At 47.1% G+C, this 23,180-nt stretch overlaps 1 protein-coding gene across 1 annotated transcript; it reads right to left on the bottom strand.

Moving 5' to 3' along the window:
• Window positions 1–351: 351 nt before the first annotated feature.
• DNTTIP1 (deoxynucleotidyltransferase terminal interacting protein 1) lies at window positions 352–23,175 on the bottom strand. Its single transcript, XM_036103851.2, has 13 exons — window positions 22,996–23,175; window positions 22,347–22,417; window positions 21,589–21,685; window positions 17,202–17,300; window positions 10,655–10,723; window positions 10,358–10,414; window positions 10,044–10,102; window positions 8,889–8,934; window positions 6,775–6,833; window positions 6,613–6,673; window positions 2,376–2,447; window positions 816–871; window positions 352–705 (listed from the first exon to the last, which is right to left on the bottom strand). Exons 1-13 carry the CDS (start codon window positions 23,098–23,100, stop codon window positions 567–569), a joined length of 990 nt encoding a protein of 329 aa, XP_035959744.1. The 5' UTR covers window positions 23,101–23,175; the 3' UTR covers window positions 352–566.
• Window positions 23,176–23,180: the final 5 nt, after the last annotated feature.

The following is a 23,180-nucleotide window of genomic DNA, read 5'->3' as shown; positions in this document are numbered from 1 at the left end:
TGCCTCTCCAGCGGTTTGCTGTGTGACCTCGGACACGGCATTTAGTATTTTCACCTGTAAGACGGGGGTAATAAAAGCCTCTCCGCACTTTTCTTCTGGTCTGTCCTCAACCCCCATGGTGCCAGCCAACACGTCCTGCCACTTCTGTACCTTAGGGGATGAAGACGTATCGCAGGGTACACGGTGTTCCCAGCTTTGTCTCATAAAGCAGATATGCACGGGGCAGTGGGACCTTACTGGGTCCGACCTGCGATGGGGGAGGGGTACCCGGTCCTTTTTTCCTACACCCACGTCTAGATCCTTTGGTATTTTGTCAGCCCCTACAACAGACCGCACAGCTAGCTCACTGTGTTTATTACAAACTGTTTAATTGCTTAACCCGATAACTTTACAAATATAGAACCACGTGCCAGTCTGGGGGTGCTCTGTAGTGAGTCACTACAGACTAGCCCAGGCACAGCTTAATGCCGCTGAGATCCATCCAGGAGCAGTCCCAGCAGTGGCCTCAGTGGGTGACAGGGCCTTGGAGGAGGGCTGCCAAGTGTAGCCAGGGGACTTGGCTTCGGTCAGGTCTGTGGAGGTGCTTCAACAGCACGATGCTCGTTCTCTGTCCGTAGTGTCTCCATGTACTTTCGCATCTTCTCGACCATCCAGGAGGGTAGCACAAAGGATTTCAGCTCCTCCAACTTCAGGTCCAGACATCCTCTGGAACAGACGTTGAGGAGGAGAGTTGAAGCAAGGAGGGTGCAGGCCCAGGTTCACCCCAAGGGGCCACTGTGTGTGTGGGGGGGCAGGGGACAGATGACTGGTTTTACCTGTAGTCATCACTGGCTGCGAGGTCCCGGATGTCCTCCTCGATGAGGAGGTAGGCCTGGGGCAGGAGCAAAGGAGAGTGGTCACTGTCTCTGATTCATTTCAACTCAACAATACTATTAAACATGTACTTAATGTAAGGGCTGGAAGGGAGAGGGGCATAATTTACAGTTTAGGAGAGCGAGTAGGGAGAGACTGGAAAGTAGCTCCATGAGACAACCTTTCACTCAAATAGAAACTTTATGGGTTAGGGAGTGGAGATGGGTGACTTACAGCCTCCTCCTCTTTTAAAAAAGGACTCTGGGTGCTTAAAATGAAATCGCAAGAGAGCTAGCAAAACACACATGGAAACAGGGAATCAGGAGGAGGAAGCTGTAATGTTAACTCTAGGAACTGAGATGATCTGGGTTTGAACTTCGTGGCAGAAGGGCAAACGTGAGAAGCTGCACTGCTGTCCCCTACCAGGGGCCTGCAGCTCGGCTGTGGCACAATGCCATGCTCTGCAGGGGGAGAGAGCCCTCTCGTGTGCTTACCACACAGGGGATGTCATTCATCACATGGGAAAGTCTTCTGGGGGAGACAGTTCTTTCTAGTCTTAGGGTCAGGAGTAATCTGTGTGTGTCCCCTGAGTAATCTGTCATCTTATGAGCACTGTGAACTCTGTAACCAATGAGATGTCCCTGAGAAGGGCCTAGCACTGAATTTGCAAAAACCCTTGGAAGTGTGCTAGTTTCCCAGGTCAGCTATTAAAAAAAACACTCCTTTCAAAGCTAGTCTTGTTCATGGCTTAATGTTAGATCCTGTCTTTCCTCTTCCCATCTATTTCTTATTTACATTATGTTGCATTTTATGTATGTGGTAAGTTCCCTCAAATCTTCTTAAACAGGGTGTAGGAATAAGTAGAGTAGTAAAATAGAAGATAGTTTCCTTGCCAGAAGAGAGATGGTATACTGGTTTGCAAGGCCACTGAATTCTCACAGGAGCAGTCCCCGCGGTGGGACTGAGTCCGCAGGTGATGGACAAAGCCCTGCTAGTTTCAGAACACATGCAACGATGGTTTTCCCAAGGTCGTTGCTTGATGAGCTAAGAACTCTTTAAGCAGAGGTGATTCCGGAAGGGGCTGCTAGGCGTGGCAAACAGGTTTCACTGCATGTGCTAACTCCTACTGACAGGAGGTGCTGCCTGGAGCACTGTGTTGGGGAGATCCTACAGCTGTGTCTGGTGGAAGAGGTGGTGATCCGTGAGAGCCATCTGTCAATGGGCACATGAGGCAAAAGCAGTGTTACGTGTGCCGTGCACCTGCCATTCTTATGCACAGCTAATATAATCTGAATAAGGATGGTGAAGGAGGGAGTGAGGGAGTGGTGTGTGGGAAGGGAATCCAGGGATTAAGTGTGGTCTTCAGTGGGAAGGAATGGGCCCCCTCTACCCTGGCAAGTCTCCCTTTCCACATTCATCAGGCTTTGAGAGTCTCAGACATGGAGGGAAGTGCCACCAATAGCCGGACCCTTGGCCCCTGGGCTGGGTGGGTCTCTGGCTGGGCATGTGTGAACAGTGCTTACCATCTTCCCCCCTGTTGCCCGCATGTGATGCTGCTCGGCCAGCCAGTGCTTGTCCTGGGGGTCGGCTGCATACTGGAAGGGATGAAGTCACAGACGTTAGCCTAGTGGGAGGAACTTTTCTCATTTGGTTTCAGAGCATCTCTCAGCCCCTGAGCATCCCTCACCAAGACCTCGTCCCAGCCTGGTGAATGCAGAGGGCTTGCCAACCTCTTCACAGCAAGCGGAGCTGAGCCCAGGAGGCCAGGGGATGGGACCCAAATCCCAGAGGTTTAGCACACTTCCTACCCCTTCCTTTCTCAAAGCACAGCACTCTGGCAACTGGTCAGACTGGTGACTATTATTCTAGAGCTCTACTCTTTTTCGAAAAATGACCTGAGGTAGTTTACCACACATACGAACTGTTATGGTGACCATATTTTCCGAAACAAAAATCAGAACAGGTCATGCTCTGGGGGGAGCAGAATAGCACCGTGGTTAAGAACTTGGTTTTGGGATTAGGTTTACATTCTGGTTCTGGGGCGCCTGGGTGGCTCAGTCGTTGAGCGTCTGCCTTCGGCTCAGGTCGTGATCCCAGTGTCCTGGGATCGAGCCCCGCATCAGGCTCCCTGCTCAGCGGGAAGCCTACTTCTCCCTCTCCCACACCCCTTGTGTTCCCTCTCTCGCTGTCTGTCAAATAAATAAATAAAATCTTAAAAAAAAAAAATTCTGGTTCCTGCCTCTTAGTAGATGGTGTCAACCTGGGCAGTAATAATCCTTGAGACTCAGTTTCTTCATCTCTGAAACAAACAGTATCAATACTTAGAAGCTTGTTAAGGATAAATGAGATAGTGCATAAAAAGTGGTAAAGACAGTATCTGACACAAAGTGCTCAATAAAGGTAGATTTTATAAAATAGGCAGGACAGTTGAAATAGAGACAAAGCTGAGAAATCTGTATGGTATACTACCCTTTGCGTGTAAATATTTCACTTCCCAAGTAATAGAAATATTAATAAAAAAATTTAATAAGAGTATGCATTTTCTAACCCAATTTTAATCCCACTTCCAGGGATGTATCCTGCAGAATCACCCACACATGTACACAAGGGATGTTTGGGCTAGCACTGTTTGTAATAGCAAAACTGTTGGAAAAACGTAAATATCCACTAATAGGGGGATAATGAAATAAATTATGGAATAGCCATTTTATGAATTCTACACAGCTGTTAGAAATAAAATGAGGGGGGTGCCTGAGTGGCTCAGTCATTAAGCGTCTGCCTTCGGCTCAGGTCATGATCCCAGGGTCCTGGGATCGAGCCCCGCATCGGGCTCCCTGCTCGGCGGGAAGCCTGCTTCTCCAAACTCTCCCACTCCCCCTGCTTGTATTCCCTCTCTCACTGTCTCTCTCTCTGTCAAATAAATAAATAAATAAATCTTAAAAAAAAAAAAAAAAAGAAATAAAATGAGGGAGACTTAATAACATGGACAAATCTTTAAGATATCATCCACAGATTTATAGTGGTCAGCTCACTTTTTCTGTAAAGGGCCAGCTAGTAAATATTTTAGGCTTTGCTGGCCACATACATCTTTGTCGCATATCCTTCATTTTTATTTTTTTAATTGTTTTTACAAATTTTATTTTTAAGTAACCTCTACACCCAACGTGGGCCTCGAACTTATAACCCCGAGATCAAGAGTCACACACTCCACTGATTGAGCCGGCCAGGCACCCCCATTTTTATTTTTTTAAATCACCCTTTAAAAATATAAAAAACTCGAGTCGGACAAAAACAGGCTCCTGGTTGGATTTGGCCCACAGGCCATACCTGGCCATGCATTAGAATTTTAGCTCTGTGAAGGCAAGGAGTTTTGTGTGTCCATTTTGTTCACTGCTGTATCTCTAGCACTTTGAGAATGCTTAGCACTCAACAAATATGTGTTCAATGAACGAATGAATTTTGGGGTGAAAAAAATAAAATCAGAGAACAATATGTAGTTATAGATGTATTATTGCTATTGACATGTATAGTCAATAACATAAAATATCACTGAAGGCCATACACACACCCACACCCATGTGTGTGCACAGGGAGGCCTGGAGAATGCTGCCATGCTGGCAGTGGTGGCCTCGAGGGGAGGAGACTCGGAGTCAAGGATGAAGGGAACTTTGTGTTTTGTTCCCTATTAGCTTCTGCATACTGAGTCTTTTTACAATAAGAATGGGTTTTATATATTATTTCTATAATAAAAAAAAAAGTTAAAAAGGAAAAGAAAAATTTGAATGCCTTTAGGAAGACAGAAAAATGGACAAAAGATACAAGAGGCAGTTTACAGAAGAAATACAAATGGATGCTAAATGAGTGAAAAGATGCCTATCGTCACGAACAGAGAATTAAAACAACAAAAATATTTTCCCTCCACTTCTTAGACTGGAAAGACTATAGTGCGAGATCGTTCCCACTGGTAATGAGTGTGGGTCGGCAGTTGATTGCAAACGGCAGATTGAAGAATTGGGAATATGTGCTGGTAATATCGAACATTCACGGAGCCCTTGCTATGTGCCAGGCAGTGCGCTGGGAGCTTTGCTGCACTCTCCCCTAATTCTACCAATCCTATAAGGTTGGACTGTATCATTCTCTTTTTGTAGAAAGCAAAACAGGCTCAGAAATGGGAAGGAAAAATAAAATAAGATAAAAACAGAGAAGAAGGCAAACCATAAGAGACTCTTAACTCTAGGAAACAAACTAAGGGCTGCTGGAGGGGAGGTGGGGGGGTAAGGTAACTGGATGATGGGGCATTAAGGAGGGCAGTTGATGGAATGAGCACTGGGTGTTATATGTAACTGATGAATCACTAAATCCTACCTCTGTAACTAATAATATACTATATGTTAACTAAACTGAATTAAGAAAGAAAAGAAAGAAAGAAAGAAAAGAAAAGAAAGAAAAGAAAGAAAAGGAAAGGAAAGAAAAGAGAAAGAAAAAAGAAAGAAAGAAAGAAAGAAAGAAAGAAAGAAAGAAAAAGAAAAATGTGAAGCCACTTGCCCAAGGTCACACGGTTACTAAGTAGCGGAACCAGGACTAAAACCATACTCTTAACCATTGTGCTACTGGAGTTCCAAGGAAGTTCCAGAGCACATACACTTGGGGGATGATGCATGAAGGGTTTTGGAAGAGGTGGATCTTACAGAAGTGTCAGGCAGAGATATAAGCCGGGGGGTAGGGGGAAGGTCATCAGAGGGAACAGCAGGAGTGAAGACACTGAAAGGAAAATGAAGTAGCAAGTAGGCCACACTGTCTAGGTGCTGAGGATCTCAGGATGTAAGACTTAAAAAGAAGAAGCAGGTCCACCCTTCAAAGAACCTGAACTTGCACAGAATGTAGTAGACAGAGCTGTAATTCTGGGACCCCAAGCCTTACGGATGGGTGCAATAACACGTCTTGAACACACATGCGCTATTTTCTAATATATTTGGATACTTTTGTGACTGAAGAAACACAAATTCATTTAAGAGGGTGACTGATATCATGCCCCCCCATTATTTTCTTAAATAGTAGAGACTTAAGTACCTCTCTTTGAAAAGCGATAGAACTGCTGCCTTGCTCCAACCTCTTTATTTTATAGACAATTGAATAAGGTAATGGGGAAGAGCTCAGGCTTTGCTGAAGACAGACCCAGACTGGAATCCTACTCATCACTTATTGGCTGAGTAACTTTGGGCAAGTCACTTAGCCTTTCTTTACCCCTGTTTTTGTTTTTTTTATGTTTTATTTTTTATTTTTTTAAATTTATTTGACAGAGAGAGACACAGCGAGAGAGGGAACACAGGCAGGGGGAGTGGGAGAGGGAGAAGCAGGCTTCCTGTTGAGCAGGGAGCCCAATGTGGGGCTCGATCCCAGGACCCTGGGATCATGACCTGAGCTGAAGGCAGACGTCTTAACGACTGAGCCACCCAGGCGCCCCTATGTTTTAATTTGTAAAACAATGAGAGCCATCTCTGTTTTAAAGGATAGCTCCCTGAGATAAAGTGCAGCACCTGAAACCCGGTTTGGTCCACAATAAGCACACAAGGAAAGCAGTTGTTATTGAGGGGCAGAATGTTCAGTAAATTACAAAAGGTAAAGGTTAAGGGCAGAGGGGTAACTAGAACACAGAAGTCCTGACTCCCAGATCAGTGTTTGTTCCAAGCTTCTCTGTGCCATCCAGAGCTCCCACCGCACACACTGCAACGGCCTGCCTGACTCGCAGCACTCACCTACCTTAAAGAGGTGCGGGTGCTTGATGTAGATTCTTCCTCTGGTGCCCCCCATTCCCAGGGCCCTGAAAAGGAACAGAGGGGTGGTAAGGAATCCAGCAGCTGCAGTCCTAGGGGTAGGTCCCCAAGTTGTCCCCTCCCTCAGTGCCAAAGCTCTGGAACTTACTTGTTGGCTCGAGATCCCAGCACAAACGTGGTAGATTCATTCAGCCGGGCTGGGTCCCACTATGCAAAAGAGAGAGAGGCTGGTGAGGGTGAGGTTTACCTGGTGGGCAGGATGGAAATACTCTTCTCCTGCCTTCTCCTACCACCATCCTTGTCCACTATTCCAAACAGCTGATTCAAGAAACCAAGTACTGACAATATGCTGGGCTAGATATTGGGGATAAAGAGATGAGTAAGATACAGTCTCTGCTTTCTGGGGGCCACAGAAATTATGTATAGATAATTATACCAGCATGAGACAGACAGGGATACAGATGCCAGGTGAGAGGGATGCCATGGGGGAGGGCAACAGGAAGGCTCCCTTGCAGAGGTAATTCTCAGGTTAATTCTGGAAGGGCAGCGGGGAGGAAGAAAGGGCAGTACAGTATAAATGAGAGGAAGTGAGAGCCGGCTTGGCAGGCTGGAGAGACCACGAGCGATTCCGTGTAGCTAAAAGGAGAGAGCACGGATTAGGGAGTGGCAACAGAGGAGGTTGGAGAGGCAGACAGGGGCTAGAGGCCTGGGCCTGCTTTTAGGGGTCTGCACTTTATTCTGTAGGTCATGCGGAGTCACTGAGGTCTCTAAATAGGGAGAGCCAGATTTGCTTTAAAGACAGCTTACTCGCCCACACATGGCTAATGGATTCGAAATGTCAAGACTATAGGCTGGGAGCAGTTTAGAGGTTGCTGTACTAAAGCATTTCTTTCTTTTTTTTTTTTTTTAAAGATTTTATTTATTTGACAGAGAGATACAGCGAGAGAAGGAACACAAGCAGGGGGAGTGGAGAGGGAGAAGCAGGCTTCCCACTGAGCAGAGAGCCCGATGCGGGGCTCGATCCCAGGACCCTGGGATCATGACCTGAGCCGAAGGCAGACGCTTAACGACTGAGCCACCCAGGCGCCCCTGTACTAAAGCATTTCTGAGAGAAGATGAGGCTCTGAGCTCAGACGGCAGTAAGGATGACAAGGAGGGAAGAGGAGCTGTGAGCAATGTGGGAGGCGGGATCAGCCAGGACTCGAGTGGATATAGACGGGAAGAGGGAAAGATGACTAAAGCAGAGAATGTCAAAGAAGGTCTACGAGGAAAGATTCTGACTGCAATTTTGGATAGGCTGAGTTTGAAATGCTACAGAAATTCCAGGCAGGGAGATCTAGCAGACGGTAGGAGACATAAATTCTACACCAGAAAAGAGACATGAGGGACAAAGGTATGGCGACTTCACCATACACTGGTCCCTGAAATCCTAAGAGTGAATGATTGAGAGCATTCACAGAAATTTTACAGGCAGGAGTGGGCCAGCGAGACAATTCTGAGGGACGCCCATGTATATGGGTCACTGCTGAGGAAGAGGAACTCATGAGAGAAAGGATGTCTGGAGAGTTACAGAAACATCAGGGAAATGCAGGATTATTGGCTCGAAGGGAGCAGAGTTTAAGATGAAAGGCATGGTCACCAGTGTGAGAGCCGAGATGGCCAGTACCACAGGCGGCGGAAGCTTTCTACTGGACAGAGCCTCCACCAGGCCAGTGGAGCCTTCACCTACTTTACTGGGCTTCCACTCGTGATTTTATTTGAAGAAAGGATTCTATTGCTAAAAGAGCTTCCAAACAACTGTTTTGGAGGCAACAGAGGCTAATGGTTAAGAGCATAGTGTCTGGTGGCAATGGACCTTGGCTTTGAGACTTGGCTTGACCATTTAGCAGCTATGTGACTCTGGGCAGGTCTCTGAGCCTTAATATAAGTTCAAGGTTATTAAGTGTATACGATAACTATAGTTAATATGCTACACCACAGAACAGTAACAGAATCTATCTCATAAGATTGTTATAAAGATCAAATGAGATAACATACAAAAGATTTCGGGCAGGACCTGTCCTATATTAAGCACCCCTAGTTCCAATCCCTGTTTAAGGTCCTTCTGGGAGGCCAGTGGGGGTGCTGGTGCAGGGTGGGGGTTGGAGAACAGGTGGGGGGTGGCTCTGGAATGGCGTGTGGCACATCCCTCAGCCTCTTCCCTCACGGTGGGTCTCCCGGAGATGGCGGTCGGCGGTCATTCCCATGCTCACATAATCATACCTTGGGGCCTTCTCGGCGAATTGGTTCACAGGATTTTGGTTTCCATCTGATTGGAAGGAAAGAAGAAAGGTGACTTCCCTGAGGTGAGGCCTAGGACTGGAACAAAGCCTGCTGTGGTGGTGGGAGTTCCTCACACACTCTCGCTTTGGCCCTGGCGGTCTTTCCTCCTGGTAAGCCACTGGAGGACATACAAAGGCAAACGCCATTCTAGGACTGACTCTGAGGTTACCTAGCCACATGGGCAGGTCCAGGAAGCTCTCTGAGATGTCGTTTCCTTCTCTGTGAAAAGGAGGGAACAACAGCAGCTGCCCCCCGTCCTGTGTTTGTGAGCCGCAGAGCTGCTTCGGGGGTGGGGGGGCAGGTACGGGGCGGGGGGGCAAGCCATGGTGTGACGACCTTACTGCTCCGTCTCCTAAGCCAGTGGTTTCAGACTGTCCCTGCGGCTCCCAACCAAACCGGTGTGGCTTTCTCGATTAGACTTCCACGTAGAGTTTTATTTGAAGAAAAGATTCTGTTGCTTCAAAAACCTTTGTAGTACAACTGTGCTCATTATTAGCTGGTTGACCTTGGACAAAAATTCTCTGAGCCTGTTTCCTTTTTTTTTTTTTTTTTTTTAAGAAATGTTTTATTTACTTGTCAGACAGAGAGAGAGAGAGAGTGCACAAGCAGGCAGAGGGAGAAGCAGGCTCCCCGCTGAGCGGAGAGCCCAACACGGGGCTCGATCCCAGGACCCTGGGATCATGACCTGAGCTGAAGGCAGATGCTTAACTGACTGAGCCACCCAGGCGCCCCTCTGAGTCTGTCTCCTGATTTACAAAATTAACTATACCTTCACTAGAGGGCGGCTGTAAGGATTAGAAGGTAAAGCATATAAGATATTTAGAGCAGTTACAGCACGTTATGAGCATTCAGAGTGTACTAACAATAAAAACAGCTCTGGTATTTAATGAAGCTGGGCTGAACAGTTCCAGGGCAAAAGCAGGATAAAATAGTGTCCTCCCTGCTGCCTTCTTTCCCCACCCCTCAAACTAGACTAACCCTCCTCCACGGTGACTTAAACAGCTGGATCTGATTTCGGCAGGTGAGGAGCTCTGGCCTCTTTCCCTCCAGGCCCACCCCCTCCCTGCTCTCCCTGCACTGCTGGCCCCTACTCACACCATGCCGGCGGCTGCCCGATCATTTGACAGCATGTGTCCAGGAGGCCGTCCCTTCCTCTGCCAGAAAGAACAGCTGTCAGAGGCCTGACCACGTGGGAAGCCCCACCCCATGCCACTGGCAGGTCCAGGGTCACTTGGTGGAGATGGTTTTCCAAAGAGACCAAATGAGGCTTGAGAGTGAACAGGGAGAGTTAACAATCTCCAGGGGGCCTGCCTCTCATGCTAGAAAGGCCCCACGGTGCATGGAGGAAGCCCTCTACCTTCTGGAATTACAGGGCCTTTTCCCAGCCAGAAAACAAGGAGATGAGTTACCTTTTTGGGAACGGGGCTTCCTCGATGGGCACATTCCTCTTCTGTCTGTCGGCCACGCTGGAGGAAAATGGAAGGGAGGGGTCAGTGGAGAGCCAGCGCCTGGGATCGGCAGGTCCCCAGGGGCTGCGGAAGACAGAGCCCTGGACTATACCATCCGGCCCCTCCCCGGGCCGGGCCTCATTTGCACCTGGTCCTACGAATGGGTAGCATGTGGAAGCTCCCCGGGCCCACAGAGTTCACCTGCCTCCCAGCCTCATCGGTCTCCCCTGGCAACACCCCAGACCCAGTGATTCTGACCTTTATCCCTGGAAGCTCATGGGTCAATCTGGGTATTACTTTTTCTCCATCTGAAAACAGTAGTTTAGCCTGAAGGGAAAAGATCAAGTGTTAACAGTCACAATTTTGGTGGGTAACTGCTGGGTTAAAACTCCAAACTGGGTTGAAATGTTTTCATGGCCAGTACAAAGGCACTCCGAGATATGCATATGCATAGATATCTATTTTTTTTTTCTTTAAACTTAAGTACAGTTGACCCTTGAACAACATGGGTTTGAATCGCACGGGCCCACTTAACACAGTTTTTTTTTTTTTTTTGATGAAAACAGTACAGTACTACAAATGTATTTTCTCTTCCTTATGATTTTCTTAGTAACATTTTCTTTTCTCTATTTTATTGTAAGAATACAATCTAAAAAACATATAACATACAAAATATGTGTTAATCAACTGTTGATGTTACTGGTAAGGTTTCTGGTCAACATAAGCTGTTAGTTTTTGGAGTCAAAGTATATATGGGGGTGCCTGGCTGGCTCAGCTGGTACAGCATGTGACTCTTGATCTTGGGGTCGTGAGTTCGAGCCCCATACTGGGTGCAGAGATTACTTAAAAAAAAAAAAAAGTTTATATGTGTATTTTCCACTGCAGGAAGTCGGCGCCCCTCACCCCTACCTTTTTCAAGGGTCAACTATAATTAATGATCATTGCTGAAAAATTAAAGATGAAACTGCAAAAAACCCCCACACCAAACCTGAAATCTCTGTATCCACAGACTACTGTTAATATTTCAATGCAAATTCTTCATTACTTTTTTCCATGTAAATATATACTATATATTATTTTTCCTAACTAAATGCATTAATATAATACATATTCCTCAAAAGCTGCTGCTTTTCATTTAATAAATACTGAGCCCCTAGTCCAGAAGTGGCTGGGGACACAGCAGTAAATGGCACATGCACAGTCCCTGCTCTCGTGGAGCTATACTCCACGGGCAACCTGGATAATAAGCAAATAAACAAACAAGGTAATTTCAGATCATGATAAATGGTGTGGAGGAAAAAAACCCCAGGCAGATGTGACAGAGAATTAGCAGAGGGGAGGGCTGCTTTAAGTAGGCGGTCAGGGGAGGCTGTGCTGAGAAGGCAGCCTTCTGGGCTGGGCTGGGCTGCGGAGAAGGAGCCAGCTATCAGAAGAGCTGAGGAGAAGCGTGTCAGCAGCAGGGAGTCCAAGAGCCCCAAAGTGGGAACAGACTTGGCTTGTTTGAAGAAGAAGATAGCCTGGCAAATAATGGGCAGAGGAGAGAGGCGTGAATGAGGAGTGTGGCAAGGTAGGCAGGGCCCTGTAGGTCATGTGAAGAGTTGTGTTCCCATGAGCAGCATTCGATGGGCCTGAGCACTCCCCTCTTCTGGAAACTCTCTCCTACTGGCCCCTATGGCCACACTTCCCTGGTTTTCCTCCTACTTGTCTGGCCACTCTCTCTTAGCCTTCTTTGCTGGCTCATCTTCCTCAGTGTGGTTCATTCTGTCTTCTTCCATTTGGTATTCTATCTGCTCTCATCATGCTCACAGCTTCAGTTAACATCTATAAACTGATGACACTGTAATTTTTAAGAATCTGAGTACAGCTGACACACAATGTTGACTCTATGATTTTTTCTCTTCAGCTGTGGCCTCTCCTTTGAGCTCCAGATTTATACAACAGTCTGCCTGGTGTCTATGTGTAGAGGTCCCAATTGCTAAGTCCAATATTAGACTCCTAAACCTCCTCCAAACATTGCAGTGAAGAGCGCACAAGTCTCTGCGTGGAATTATGCGCACGTTTTGTGGTACTGTAATTCATACCCGTCTGCCTAACCAGGCTGTAGGTTTTAGGAGAGCAGGAACCCTGTTTGTTCGTTTGCCATTTGTTCATTTCCTCCTTCATTCACGCCTGCAACATTCAGCACACACTCAGTGTCCACATATTAAGAGTCATATTCTAGGGCAGGGCATACTGCAGTGAACAACGTCAGGCCTCAACTCTTGTAAAGCTCAAGCTTTTAGCAGAGGTGGGGGTGGAAAGGGAGACAGAAAATAAAGTCATGAACTATTAATAATTTCAGATTGAAATAAGTGGTAGAAATCAACAAGTAAGGTGATGGAGATTAACTGGAGGTGGGGAAAGGAGTGAGATGGGGGCTACTTTATTTTTTTAAATTTTAATTTAATTTTATTTTTTAAAGATTTTATTTATTTATTTGACAGAGAAAGACACAGTGAGAGAGGCAACACAAGCAGGGAGAGTGGGAGAGGGAGAAGGAGGCTTCCCGCCGAGCAGGGAGTCGGATGCGGGGCTCGATCCCAGGACTCTGGGATCATGACCTGAGCCGAAGGCAGCCGCTTAACGACTGAGCCACCCAGGCGCCCCTGGGCTACTTTATTTTTAAAAAGATTTTATTTGTCAGACACAGAGAGAGAGGGAGCACACAAGCAGGGGGAGCAGCAGGCTCCGTGCCGAGCAGGGAGACTGATGTGGGGCTCAATCCCAGGACCCCGGGATCATGACCTGAGCTGAAATAAGCTGAAATAATCATGACCTGAGCAGACACTTAACCAACTGAGCCACCCAGGTGTCCCTACTTTATTTTTAAAAAGATTTTATTTATTTGAGAGAGAGAGCAAGAGAGAGCGAGAGAGAGCGAGAGAGAGCGAGAGCATGGAGGGGGGAGGGAAGGGGCAAAGGGAGAGGGAGAAGCAGACTCCCCGCTGAGCAGGCTCCATCTCAGGACTCTGAGATCATGACCTGAGCCAAAGGCAGATGCTTAACCGACGAGCCACCCAGGTTTCCCTAGGAGGACTACTTTAGATGGAGTGGCCAGGGAAGGCCTCTCTGATGAGGCAATATTTGAGCTCAATCTGAAGAAAAGGAGGCAGCTATATAAAGAGTTAAGGATAGAGCATGCTGGGCAGCGAGAACAGCAAGTGCAAAGACGCTGAGCTTGGTGTACTGGAGAAAGGATTCCAGTACAGCTAGAAGATAGCCAGTGAGGGGGTGGTGGGATGAGATGAAGTTAAAGGAACAGGCAGGAGCCAGTCCAGGTAGGGCTCTGTGGGTCACGTTAAGGCATCAGGGTTTTATTCTGCCTGCAGTGGGAAGTCCCTGGGTTTTAAAGAGGAGAGTGACACAATCTGGTTCATCTTTAAAAAGATGGGTCTGGCTGCTGTGAGAATGGATCGAAAGAAGGCAAGAGTGAAGCAGCTCAGGGCTGAGATACACATCTGGGAATCAACAGCAGTTAAGTTGTTTTCAAAGCCACAGGACTGGAGGAAATCAGCTAGAATGAGAGTGAACCACAGAAGAGAAGGCAAGCTGGTCCAGGAGGCTGAAGAGGAGTGGACGCAAAGTCAAAGCACTGGAACTGAGAAAGGAGTGTTCCAAGAAACATGAAATGACCCTGTGATAAATGCCACCAAGAAGCTGGGTAAACTGAGGACAGTTAGGGTCCACAGGATTTGATAACATGGGGGTACTGAGGACCCTGATATAAGAGAGGTTTCAGGGAAGTGGTGGGGACTGAATAAAGTGAGCAAAAGAATGAACAGGAGGTTACAAAGTGGAGCCAGCGACAGCCCCCTTTCCCAAAGTCGAGCTGTAAAAGGGAACAGAGAAATAGCGTGGCCGCCGAAGGGGACCATGGGTTCCAGGGTGGTCTGTTTTTTTTTTTTTTTTTAAAGATTTTTTATTTATTTGACAGAGAGAGACACAGCGAGAGAGGGAACACAAGCAGGGGGAGTGGGAGAGGGAGAAGCAGGCTTCCCGCTGAGCAGGGAGCCTGATGCGGGGCTCGATCCCAGGACCCTGGGATAATGACCTGAGCCGAAGGCAGACGCTTAACGACTGAGCCACCCAGGCGCCCCTGGGTGGTCTGTTTTTGCTCTTCATTGCATTCCCAGTGCCCCAGTGAATGAACGCACATGTGTAAAAACATACATAGGAAAATGAAGAAAATGCATCAAAATGTTAATAGAACTTATTGCTGGTAGTGAGACTATGAGAAATTTTAATTTTCTTCCTTATAATTTATAGTCTAATTTTAATACAAACCCACAGTAGGTAACATTTACTGAGTCCTTATTACTGATCTAAAAGCCTTAAGAGTATTAGCACATTTAATCCTCACAACAATCCTATGATGCAGCACCTCTACACCCATTTCGCAGATGAGAAAACTGAGATTTAGTAAGGTGAGGTAACTCGCCTCAAGTCACACAGCTAGTCAGTGGTAAAGCCAGGACTCATATCTGGACAGTGCAAATCAAGAGAAAGCCTGCATTCTTAACTACCATGCCAAATTTTTCTTAACGGATATGTATTACTCACATAAATAAAATGAACAAACAAAAACAACTGCCATGCAAACAAAATCAAGCAAACAAAAAATGCAAGGCAACGGGCTATAGATAAGGTCAGCCATTTCTCCCTAGGAAATCACCAGAAAGGGGTAGCTAAGGAGATTAGGAAGCACGACTGAGATGGTCAATGTGGTGTCAGAAGTGCAAACAAATCAAGTCTTAACCCAAACAAACTAAAAACCCTTCTCGAATTGTCTCACATCCAATGTGAAGAATCTTTTCACACAACAAGAAATTCTGTGTGCAGTTCAGACAAGGGGACCCCAAAGAACTTCAAGTATCCTGGGCTACCCGAAAGCCAGGCTCTGTTGTGAGGCAGTTGTGTACTATAATCATGAATAGAACTCCCATGTATTTGATATCTAGAATGTTCTGTGTTGTATGCACCCACGCGGTACTGGTAGTGTGCATAAATTTTCTCATTTAATCCTCATAGCAAACCACTGGTGGTAGATTCTTGCTCCCAATTTTAGGGATAAGGAAACTGAGGAACAGAAAGGTCCAAAGACTTGTTTGAAGTTTCTTGATTCATCTGGTTTCCAGCTGAACTTTGGGCTTTCTACCTTCCTGTGCTCAATTCCTGTGCTCTGATCATACACCATCTGTTCCATATTCCAGCTTCCCAGTCACACTGATACCGGCAAAGGGACTCCACGAGGTGGACGTTGGGGACTCAGGAGACTGGAAAGGTGTACCCATCCATGGAGTACAGATCATGCCCCGTTCACTTTCATCTCATCTTTCCCGGGGACTCCTGAAGAGTTTCATGCATTTCCCTTCCAATCTCCAGGGCAGATTCCCAAACCAATCTCCATATAGCAGCCAGAGTGATCTCTCAAAATGCAAATCTCAGTAGGCAACTCTTCTGCTTAAAACTCCACACCTGTAATTTGGCTTGATTTGGCCTCTGCTTACCTTTCCAACCTCACCAAGTATCATTCTCTCCACCCTCTGAAAACCAGCAACCCTGGCTTCTTTCTGTCCCTTGGATGTACTCCACTCCCTTTTGCCTCTGGGCTCTGTACCTTCTAGTGTACTCTCTTCATTGCCTCCTATGCTCATAGCACTTAGAACAGTTCGTAACTCCAGATCTATTGAATGATTACTGGAGTAATGTCAGGGATCTGGGGGTAAGGACTGTGTCCATTTTGCACAGTGCAGCTGGGGCCTGGCACAGAAATGGCGCACAATATATATTAGCTGGAGAGGTAAATAAACTCAAGGAAGCATTCTGGGATGCAACTGAGACTGAAGGTTTACCAATTTAATCTTGATTCAGTTCAAACTTGTAAGAACATTAGCAAACTGCCATGTTTTATTATCAGCAGATGTTACAACTGATTATAACATACTCCAGTTGCAGAGTGAAGTAATGAACTGGCCTCTTAGGAGTTTGGTTGGCTTAAATTAAGACCATGGGAAGCAGATCAGCTTTCAGTGCACTAATGGATGGAGTTCTGCCCTCTCCAAAGCTGAGGCTCAGGCCCTGGTCTTGCTCTTTTCTGAGGCTGTGCCTGAGCAGCTGGCCAGCCCACCTCCCAGAAGACATTACTCTCTCATCTCCTGAGAATCACCCTCCTAGGACTAAGTTCAAACCAGCCTCTGTGGCTCTGAGTATGAAGAAATTTCCATCTCTCACAGCTAGTGGTTTCACAGTTAAGCACAGAATCTGGGTGATGCTGACAATTCCTATTAATAAGAACAGCTGACACACACAAACAGGTTCACTTCTACTTTGGGAACACAGACATTTTTAGACTTGATGTCATTTCTGCTGAGCACACCCCTTGAGGCAGGAAGGCAGATAGGCCCCACAGTACCAAAAGGGGCTGTGACTTGAAGAGTGAAGTCACCAGTTGCAGAGGTGAGAGAGTCCTCAGCTGTTCTAATTCTTGCCTGTTCTGAGCCGCAGTTTCTTCATCTGGAAACTAGGGATTAGAATATGCCTTCTGGGGTGTCAATGAGCTAATGCATGTGAAAGCATCGATCCCAGTACAGGGTACAGAAAAGCCACTTCCCTTCTGTCAGCAACAGCTCCAGGCCCTCTCTGGAGGCTAGTGGCTTGTCAGGCATCCCCCCAAGGACCACGAATGAAGTGATCACACTTCTTAGTAAAGCCCTGAGGACTAAGCCTGGGCCTACGTCTGTGCGTCTCTTGTCTGCTTGGGTCTCACCTGCTCCAGGCAGCTCCGACAGGCCTCCTGGATCAGCTGCTCCGCGTCCACCTCTTCCCCGACATTGTCTCTGACATTCAGTGCTGCCTTCTGGAAGAACTAGGGAGAAGTAGAGCAGAGGACAAGGTCAGAAGACCTGCTAATTTGCAACAACTTGAAGGAAACTGAATATAAAAGAGAAGCTTTTATCTTCCTCTCATACAGAAGGGAAAAGTGATTATAAATGTGGCTTTCAGATCAGACAGATCTAGAGTCAGATCCCAGCTGTACTTCCCCACCCTATCCTGTCTTAAGGAGGATAACAATCATGGAGGTGCCCAGAGGATGGCCATTACAGCATTAAGGTGTAAATAGTACAGAATCAAAGAATAACCTAAATGTTAATTATAGCTTAAATAAATCATGGCATATCCATACCAGGAAATAATATGCAAATATTAAAAATTACAGTAAGGATGGTATAGGAGAGTATGTTTTTGACATGAAAAGGCATTTATGATATATTGCTAAGTGAAGGAAGCAAGGTATCAAACAGTTTGATACAGAATGAGCCTATTTATTATTTTTTTAGATTTTATTTATTTGAGAGAGAGCGAGAGAGACAGTGTGCGAGAGAAGGTGGGTCAGAGGGAGAAGCAGGGAGCCCGATGTGGGACTTAATCCTGGGACTCTGGGATCATGACCTGAGCCACAGGCAGACGCTTAACCGACTGAGCCACCCAGGTGCCCGAGCCTATTTATTTAAAACAGCAACAAGCAAACAGAGAAAGACAAAAGAACTACAGGGATATATATTAAATTAACAGTGGTGACACTATGGATGATTTCTTTCTTCTTTTGCTTATTTATAGTCTCTCAATTTTTATAATATACCTATATTACTTCCGTAGAAGGAAAAAAGAATGCCAGCGCCCTCAGTGAACAGCCCAGGGCAGACCAGAAAAGATCCTGAGAGTAGAAGGTCCTCACTGAATTCTGAACTTGCTCAATCCGAAAGAAACATGTGGGATGGGTGGCATGAGTCCTGGCCAGGGCCCCAGGACACCAGCAGTCCCAATCAGCTGGGGAAAGGGAAGGCAGAAGGTTCCTCCACGGCGGAAGAGGGACAGTTAGAGCCTGAAAACACTGAAGGACAGGTGATGGTCCCAAATGGAGGCACTGGGAACACATTCATAATAAGAGTCCAAGTTGTGTCTCCAGAAGACAGCGTCACACAGAAAAATTCTGGTACCTATACACTGTGGGAGACAACTATGGGGACGTACTTTGTTTCTTTTCTTTCTTCTTCTTCTTCTTTTTTTTTAAATTTTAAGTAGGCTCCACGTTCCCCAACCTGGGGCTTAAACTCATGACCCTGAGATTAAGAGTTGCATGCTTGGGGAACCTGGGTGGCTTAGCTGGTTGTGTCCAACACTTGATTTCAGCTCAGGTCATGATCTCAGGGTCGTGAGATGGAGTCCCACATCAGGCACCCCATTCAGTGGGGAGCCTGCTTCTCTCTCTCCCTCTGCCCCCACTTGCATTTTCTCTCTCTCTCAAATAGATAAATAAATCTAAAAAAAAAAAAAAGAATTGCATGCTGTACTGACTGAGCCAGCCAGGCACTCCCCAAGGGGATGTACTTTCATTTTATTTTATTTTATTTTATTTTATTTTTAAAGATTTTTTATTTATTTATCTGAGAGAGAGAATGGGAGACAAAGAGCATGAAAGGGGGAGGATCAGAGGGAGAAGCAGACTCCCCACTGAGCAGGGAGTCCGATGCGGGACTCGATCCCGGGACTCCAGGATCATGACCTGAGCTGAAGGCAGTCGCTTAACCAACTGAGCCACCCAGGCGCCCTGTACTTTCATTTTATATTTGCCAAGTCCAAATGCCTGATATTGTTAACGTTCAACCAAGGAGAAGAGCGAGAAGGTGTGGATTAGAAACCTCACGAGTTGAAGAGGAGAATTCTTCAGGCCAAATTAAATGAATAGTCAGATGAGTCACTTTAAAACAAAATCCCTGGGGTGCCTGAGTGGCTCAGTTGGTTAAGCATCTGCCTTCGGCTCAGGTCATGATCTCAGGTTCCTAGGATCGAGTGCTGCGTCAGGCTCCCTGCTCAGCGGGGAGTCTGCTTCTCCCTCTCCCTCTGCCCCTCCTCCCTCTCATGCTCTCTCTCTCTCTTTCTCTCTCTCAAATAAATCAATAAAATCTTAAAAAACAAAAACAAAAACCCTAAGAACTAGAGATTAATACTGGTGTTCAATGTTGATTACTGGCTAAGTGAAGGCTAGCTAAAACAATCTGGATTCTTTACAGCCAGCCTGTGAGGTAGGCAGTGTGATGAATATACAGGGGTGACTGTAAGTGGATTCTGGACCTAAGAATGAAATCTGGTCCTGCATAAGGCATTCGCAAATGCTGCTGGGATAAATACAAAATTGTATGAGCTTCTGGAGAGAAATTTTCTTGAGGAAAAAATGTTTGCCTTTCCATTTTTTTTTCTTTTTTTAAAAAGACTTCATTCACTTATTTGAGAGAGAGTGAGTGAGCACGCGTGCACGCACGAGCCGTGGGAAGGGGCAGAGGGAGAAGCAGACTCCCCCACTGAGCAGGGAGCCTGACACAGGGCTCAACCCCTGGACCCGGAGATCATGACCTGAGCTGAAGTCATACACCTAACTGACTGAGCCACCCAAGAGTTCACCGAGGGATTTTATTTTATTTTATTTTATTTTTTTAAGATTTTATTTATTTATTTGAGAGAGAGAGAGAGAGCACATGAGAGGGGGGAGGGTCAGAGGGAGAAGCAGATTCCCCGCTGAGCGGGGAACCCGATGCGGGACTCGATCCTGGGTCTCAAGGATCATGACCTGAGCCGAAGGCAGTTGCTTAACCAACTGAGCCACCCAGGCGCCCGCACTGAGGGATTTCAAATAGGGGATTGACACCCTTAGGTTTACACCTTAGAGGTCACTGGCATCTGCAGGGAGAGTGGGATGAAAGGGGAAGAAGAGCGGCAGTCGGGGATTACAGGAGGAGCCTGGGTAAGAGAAAATGAAGGCCTGAACCAAGGTGGAGGCGAGGAAGAAGGGCACGACAGATTGTGAAGTGGAATGTATAGGACTCTGACTGGATGGGGAAGATGAAAGAAAGGCAGAGTCCTTGGTTTCCGGTTTCTAAGTGAATGGTAGTCACATTCAAACTTCACATGTCCCAAACTGAGCTCCTGATTCCCCCTGCTCATTCCTGTCTTCCTCATAGCAAGTCGGTGGCTTGTTTTTATAGTTGCCCAGGGCAGATAACTGATGAGTTTACTTCTCTTGTTCTGTTACCCTGCACATCTGAATCATCAGCAAAGCTTGTTGTTACCTTTAAAATACACATGGAATCTCACTCCTGCCCAACACCTTTACTGCTAACACTCAAGCCACTATCATCTCAAGCCTCCTAACTAGTCCTCCTGCAGACGATTCTCTTCATATCAGTCAGAGCGACCCTTTAAAAATGTTCAGATTAAGTGCTCTGCTCAAAACTCTCCAAGAGCCTCTATTTTACTCAGTAAACCCCAACATCCTTAAAGGTTGGCCTCAAAGGTTCTGCATGAATTGGGCCCCTATTTCCTCTCTGATTACCTCTCCTATTACCCTCCTCCTCCTCAGTCTGCTCCATCCACACTGGAGACTTTGTTGCTTTGAATGTGCCAAGCACACTCCTGCCTCAGGGCGTTTGCCCTTGTTCCCTCTGCCTGGACTGCTTTCCCCTGATGTGTCCGCATAGCTTGTTTTTCCCTCCCTTTACTCAGGTCTCTGCTCACATGTGGCTTTCCCGGACACAATCTATGAAACACCACTACTGTTCCCCACTGGTCACTCTCTCCCCCTTCTCTCCGGCGTTCCCTAATGTAGTACGTATCTGTCTAAAGAGGGCAGGGACACTGTTCATTTCATTCGCTATTACATCCTCAGTGCCTTGAACAGTGCTATTATGGTGGGAGCTCAGTAAATACTTCTTGAATGAGTAAACACAAGAGGAAGAGGTTTAGGAAGAAAAAGTTCAGTTCTGAATATGCTGTTTGAAGCATCTATGGGACAATCAGGTAGAGTCATGTAGAAGTTTACTTAGAGGCCTAGAAAGGAATTTTTAATAATAATAATGTTGATACTGTTAAACAAGTAATAAAAACACTTATTTGAAACATGGTGCCGAGCACATTACGCTTAACTTATTTTGTCCTCATAACAGCTTGGCAGAAGAGGTATTTAAATTACCCCCAAAGAGAGCGGGTAAAAGTTCTCAGGAGTTCCTAATTGGAAGACTTTACACATCTGTGCGTACTAGAGAGAGCCAGGGGGATTGTTATGTAGGAAGGGCCCACCCATGGGTCTCTGTCGCTCTCACCTTCATGTACTTGTTGAAGACAGTCTGGATCTCCTCATTGATGCTAGGCTGCAGGACAGCTCGGAGGAGGTCCATGGAGATGGCGGGATCTGTGAAACTGCATTCAGGAGGGAGACACAGTCAGGGCCATGACCCAAACATATCTTTCCTAGTCTGCCCAGCCAATTATTGACACAGGCTCCTTTAATGACAGTATTAGACAGCTTCACCTGAAAACAAGCTACACGCCCAGGTTCTGTGCGAACTACACAGGTGTATGGCTTTATTCCATTTTCATAATAACCCTATGAAATGAGTACTACTTTTTAAAGTGTTTAATGAAATACAAAGTCTATACCCTTTAACAAATAGTTTTAGTGAACATCCACTTAATCACGACCCAGGTCAAGAAATATCAGCATCCTGTAGGTCCATCTTGTGCTCTCTCCCTTCACTGAGAAATACACTATTAGCCCCACTTTTTTCTGAACCTCCATGCTATTCTGCCTCTTTAGAGCCCTCAACCACAGAGCCCAGTGAACGTTAGGGATCTCAGGCACTGCTGAATCCATGATACCTCCTCATTTTGTACATGAGTCCAGAGGGGGCAATGATTCAACCCAAGGTCACACACAAAGTTACAGAAGCTGACTCTCCTCTTTCCTAGTCCAGTGTTCTTTCTAATGGCTGATGATCTCTTTTCAGCTCTGTGCAGTGGGGACCCCAAAGGTGCCATCCAAGCCAATGCCTGGGAGGCAAATACCCAGGACCAGCCTTACCTTGTTGTCATCTGTGAGCGGCGGCCCCTTCGCTGCACCTGCCGGTGCTTTATCATTATGTTCCAGGGGTTCTGTGGGGACCAACGGAACAGATGTCACTGAGGGCCCTGACACTGGGGTAGAGTGGAGGGTGAGTATGAAGTTAAACGTAGACACCCCTGTTTCTCGGGTACTTTTAGCACCTCTCCCACCCTGGGATAGGCGGGAGGGCGGCGGTTGCAAGGCCCTGCCGGGGTGGAGGAACTGAGGTAAAGTTTCCTGCCTCGAAAGTCCCAAGCCCCAGCTTTTCTGGGACGGCAGGAGGAAGGGAACCAGTGTTTACAGAGGGACTACTCTGGGGCAGGTGGTGTGCTGGGCGCTTTCTTCGCCTTTACACCCCATCCCCATAACAACTTTATGAGGCGGCACTCATCATCTCCATTTTACAGAAGAGGAAACTGGAGCTCAGGGGTTGACAGGACTGGCTCACGTCACCTAGCTAGGAGGGCGGCACCAGAATTTGAATCCAGGTCGTCGGACGCGAAAACGCCAACCCCCTGGGCAGCACCAGCCGCCGCGTTCTCTCGCCCGCGGGCCAGGGTCCCGGGAGCCCGAGGCCCAGCCGGCCCGAGCCGAGGCCCAGCCCCGGCCTCCCCGGGGGCGTCCTCACCGTGAGAACCAGCTGCCCCGCTGCGCCCGCGTCGCCCAGCTCGGGGCCGCCCCGCTCTGCCCCGCCGGGTCCCCGCGGCTGCTCGGCGTCGCCAGTGGCCCCCATGGCTCCCCCGGCCTCACAACTTCAGCCCGACTCTGCCACCGGCCGGAAAGTAGCCCCGTGACGTCATTGGAGCGCGCCGC

This window comes from Halichoerus grypus, chromosome 10 (genome assembly GCF_964656455.1).
Source record: "Halichoerus grypus chromosome 10, mHalGry1.hap1.1, whole genome shotgun sequence".
NCBI lineage: Eukaryota > Metazoa > Chordata > Mammalia > Carnivora > Phocidae > Halichoerus > Halichoerus grypus.
The sequence above is the reverse complement of the archived record's forward strand: the minus strand, read 5'-3'. Positions and strand labels throughout refer to the sequence as shown.